At 26.9% G+C, this 5,324-nt stretch overlaps 1 protein-coding gene across 1 annotated transcript; it reads left to right on the top strand.

Moving 5' to 3' along the window:
• The first annotated feature begins 2,839 nt into the window (after positions 1-2,839).
• On the top strand, positions 2,840-4,906 carry LOC126909635 (calcium/calmodulin-dependent protein kinase kinase 1). Its single transcript, XM_050692072.1, has 5 exons — positions 2,840-3,006; positions 3,074-3,184; positions 3,300-3,883; positions 4,108-4,199; positions 4,522-4,906. The coding sequence occupies exons 1-5, from the start codon at positions 2,868-2,870 to the stop codon at positions 4,589-4,591; spliced, it is 996 nt and encodes a 331-aa protein (XP_050548029.1). The 5' UTR covers positions 2,840-2,867; the 3' UTR covers positions 4,592-4,906.
• The last annotated feature ends 418 nt before the right edge of the window (positions 4,907-5,324 follow it).

The following is a 5,324-nucleotide window of genomic DNA, read 5'->3' as shown; positions in this document are numbered from 1 at the left end:
AAAAAAAAAAAAAAAAAAACACATCATAGTAAAACCAATACCTTCTCAGCTTCGCATCGAAGCTAAAATATACTCTACGTGTAAATGTTTTAACGACATATTAAAAGCATTATTTTAATATTTTCAAAGGCTCAGTGTTAAATTCCTATCATTTCCTCTGGTTATTCTGGTTTAGTTTAATTCTCTATATTAATATAAGGTTACTTTATATAAAGAATGACTTGTAAATTATCTCTTGAAATAGTTTAATATATCTTTAGTTTTATATTAATTATAATATTAATAAGTATAATAATATTATTATATTATTATACGAATTATAATTAATCACTGAGAGAATTAGTGCTCATCTAAATTAGTCATAGATTTTTTATTTTTTAATTAAAAATTTATCTATGTTATTCAGTGAAATGTCTGATAAAAATATATATATAGGAGAGCGGGGAAGTTGACACTTGAGGCAAAGTGATCATCTTAGATAAAATAAAAATAATGTTTATGAATATTTTATGGAATATATTTTGGAATAATATTTTTAAATATATAAACAAATTTGTTGAAAATAATTTAAATGCAAATATGTTTATTTAAAACTGTTCTTTTTCCTTTTTAACACAAATTCTTATGACTAGGATACAAGATGTTTTATAGATTAAGTTTGAAAATACTATACACACCACTTTTATTAACTCTAAATCAAAACTATACAATTTTTACAAATTGTTATTTTTATTNATAAAAATATATATATAGGAGAGCGGGGAAGTTGACACTTGAGGCAAAGTGATCATCTTAGATAAAATAAAAATAATGTTTATGAATATTTTATGGAATATATTTTGGAATAATATTTTTAAATATATAAACAAATTTGTTGAAAATAATTTAAATGCAAATATGTTTATTTAAAACTGTTCTTTTTCCTTTTTAACACAAATTCTTATGACTAGGATACAAGATGTTTTATAGATTAAGTTTGAAAATACTATACACACCACTTTTATTAACTCTAAATCAAAACTATACAATTTTTACAAATTGTTATTTTTATTATCTGCAATCTTATACTCGATGTATCTTTAAATTGCACTTAAAATTAATAAAATTTAAATTTCAAAAATATTTGGATACTACCGTAAGTATTACATTTGAACCGTCTTTTTTTTTCTTTAAAAACCTTTTTCATTACAAACTTAATGGTATAACTTTATTGATTGTCGTGTCAAAACCAATTCAAAGTACATTTTTATTTTTAATCAAAAAGTTTCTATTAGCAATAAATCACTGCTTTAAAATTCGACAAACGTGCTGACAGAAGTTCAAGGAAAAAATTTACGGCGACAATAAAACAATAGTTTAAATAAACTATTACAAACCAACAAAATGTTTTTAATAATTAAGCATATTGATTTTTTTACATTGCGTCGCTAATTCTAAAATGATATACTAAGTATACGAGATTAGATTTTTTAGCTTCGATGCGAAGCTGAAAAGGTATTAATTTTACCATGATGTGTTTATTTTTTTTTTTTTATGTCTGTTGCCACTTTTTCTCAGCTCTCACTGGACCGATTTCTTTCAACAATACGTCAAAAGATCACAAATCGTATCTAGTTGAAGACATTACCCTTAAAAAATTCCTTATTCAAATAAAAAGTAGCTTAACCAGCTTTTTCCAAACAAACAATTAAAATCATTCATTTCTAATATTTTTTAAGTATTTATTGTGAAATTAGATTTGATGTGATAAAAGTATTTAACTACAAAAGTAAATAATTTTACTTTGTAATTTATTAATTTTTTAACTCTATTTGTGTGTGCTACTACCAGTCTATAATATTCCAAATGTTTTTGTAATATGTTGCTATATAAACCATAAATTTAAAAATAAAATGATTTTTAGTTTCACCTGAATATAACGATGGATTTTTACAAATATAATTAAATTTTACAATACGCTCAATTGAGTAAATCTTTTTAACAACTTTTTTTTATTGGTTTTTATAGATATATAATCATTAAAATTAATTAAGTTCTGAATATTTCAATTGTAGAATCTTTTTAAACACCAAAAGTTAATTAGAAATGATTACTATGATTTTTATTTAAGTGATCTATTACGATAAAAATGCAAAAAAAAATCGAATTTTTCTGATAAATGTACTGTAAATAGTAATTATAAAATTTCCCGATTGCATATTAATCTTAACAATTTCATTTTTTTTTATTTAATAATGTCAATTTCAAACTTGCAAGTTGAACTAAAAGTTATGGTAACAAATTCATTTTTTTTTTATTAAAACATTCACTTTAAAAGACAAAAAAAAGTAGATTCAAAATGATTACTTTTAACATATTAAAAATCAAAATCAATAATAATTTGAAAACAATTAATTAAAAAAATTATATAATGTATAATTAAAAGAATTACTAATCTGCGTATAATTAAGGAAATAGAATTTGATGTTGCTTTTGTAATTATCCATCAATTTTTTAAAATTAAACACTATCTACAGATTTGCATCGAAGCGTTTCTTATGATAGTGATTTTAATCACTGTTAGATTAAATATATACTGGACCCAACGTATGCAACGTCCCTATTATGCCGCGACCCCACTGTGCTGGGTTTTTCTGTTTACTAATTCAAACGTTTTTAAATGTACAAATAAAAAAGTATTAAAAATGCATCATTTACAAATCGGTAGACACTAAAACTCATATGAATTTAAACTCGTTTTGTCAGAAATATATTACATATAATGTAATAAAACCAATATTTTAAGAGTTAAATTAATTTAAAAGTCAGTTTTTACATTACTCTATAGCTTTATATTTTATTGATCAACATTAATTTTTTTAGGCCGAATGAACGCTCGCCGCAAAGGGACCAATCCATTAGACAAAGTATACAGGGAAATTGCCTTATTAAAAAAGCTCGACCATCCTAATGTAGTTAAACTAGTCGAAGTCTTAGAGGATCCAGACGAAGACCATTTATATTTAGGTGAGTATAAAAGCAATCACAGTTGTAACTCTCAGACGTCTAAGTATCTCATAACTTAATTTTCTAGTTTTTGAGCTATTAGAAGGAGGGGAAGTCATGCAGGTACCTGGAGATCCACCCATGTCTGAATCAAAAGCCAGAGCTTACTTTAGAGACATACTAATGGGTCTCGAATATCGTAAGTGGATTAAACTTAAATATAAAATTCTCAAGCATTCTTAAAAGCTGAATTGCTGTGTTGTTTAATATTTTTGTTTTGAACAATTTATTTTTATATTTTGAATTCATTGCAGTGCACTTCCAGCGAATTGTACACAGAGATATCAAACCTTCAAACTTGTTGATCGGTGCAAACGGGCACGTGAAAATCGCTGATCTGGGCGTTTGCAACGAATTTGAAGGGACAAACGATTTGCTTAGTTCAAGTGCAGGCACTCCGGCTTTCACGGCACCTGAAGTGCTCGACCTTACAACGACCACGTACAGCGGAAAAGCGTTGGACATGTGGGCTCTTGGATGTACACTATACGCATTTGTTTACGGCAAATTACCATACGACGCGGATTCGGTTCTGACTGTCCACGAACAAATCCGTACGCAGCCGGTACAGTGGCCCGTCGAACCCGAAACATCACCACAACTGGTGCACCTACTCCATCGGTTGCTGGACAAAAATCCCGACACCAGAATCACACTGCCGGCTGTCAAACAACACGACTGGGTGACCAAAAATGGAGCCGAGCCTTTACCCACCGAGCAAGAAAACTGCGAGTTGATCGAGGTCAGTGAAGAAGAGATGATGAACGTCGTCAAGTCCATACCAAAGCTCAACACTCTGATACTCATCAAAGCTATGTTGAAGAATCATTCATTTCTTGTAAGTTTCAATTCTAAATTATTAGTCTATATTTTATTATTTATTTGATTGAAATTTATTTATTTATACTTTCCCAAATCACATAAAAACAAAACGCACGAGTCAATTTCAAATTAATTACTTTTAAAGTTATTAATAACTAACGCCATTTATTTTCACTAAACACATTTATACAATAGCATAAGGGCTTAATAAAATGTTATGTGTACTAATTTTGTTTACAGAACCCGTTTGCTGCCGAAGACCAAAAACGCAAACTACAACCATCTCACAGATCACATTCAGCGCCTGGAGCTTGTACTTGGTTTGGAGCGAGGTTCGTAGCTGTTTTTAATATAATTTATATATAATTATATTCTTTGATCATAGAACGATAAACTTAACTTTATATGTCATCATAAAAAAACTCATAAAATGTTCTGTCTGTTGTTATAAATGTTTATTACTTCAATTTAAATTAATTTAATTTAAAATGTTTTTGGTGTGTTATAAAATTTTACCCCCATAAAAATAACACTCAAGTATTTGTAATTAAAAAAAAAAATTCACTGCCTGTTAATATTTTCACGTTTAATTTTAATAACATTAATTTATTTTAACTATTTTTTTATTAATATAATTTTTTTTTTTTTTGATAGATCATTATCCTCATCATCAGAAACAACGACTCTTCAGCCTGTAGTAGAAAATGCGGCCAACGAAAAATAGTAAAATCTTCAATTACTGCACTAATGATAAATATTAAAACTGTTTAGAGTATAATGTTAGAATCTTCACATGCGCTTTATTATATTTATATATTCATGTAAAGTTTAATAAATTATGTTGACAATGTATTGTAATGTGATTCATGTGCAATTTTTATCATATAACTTCTTCATACTTAAACAATGATAAGTGATAATTGTAATTTATTTATTTGTTTTTGAGATAATAGAAAGTCTTGATTACTATTTTCTACTTACATAAGTGTATTTTGACATTTTTTATGAAAAGAAAAATATATGTATTTTTTTAATTAAACATTCAATTAAAGTTTGTCGAATTCGTTTTGCGAATCTAATTTCAAGTTAGTTTTTTACCAATGTACACAATTTTATTAATTAAGATCATTCAATATTTTTCAACAATTTAGTTAGAACTAAAGCTGCGAAATAACGGTTTATTTAAAGAGAGCAATTATATTGAGCATATTTTAATTAGGAGTGTTATTTAAATTTTTTTTTTCTGATACGATAGATATCATTGATTACTTTGACTTTATAGTAGTTGGGTGGGCGTAGAGGTCAAAATTATAATAGAATTAGATGCCCAAATATTTACTCCGAATACCACAAATGATGCTCCGGGTCATTTGCACCCGATTTTCACAACCTAAATCCAAGTGTTAATGCAGAAATACTTGATTTTATTCCTAACTAAAATTAATTTCAACTTTATT

Source organism: Daktulosphaira vitifoliae, unplaced genomic scaffold (assembly GCF_025091365.1).
Source record: "Daktulosphaira vitifoliae isolate Bord-2020 unplaced genomic scaffold, ASM2509136v1 Scaffold_728, whole genome shotgun sequence".
Lineage (NCBI taxonomy): Eukaryota > Metazoa > Arthropoda > Insecta > Hemiptera > Phylloxeridae > Daktulosphaira > Daktulosphaira vitifoliae.
Note: the sequence above shows the minus strand (reverse complement) of the source record. Positions and strands in the feature narration are given on the sequence as shown.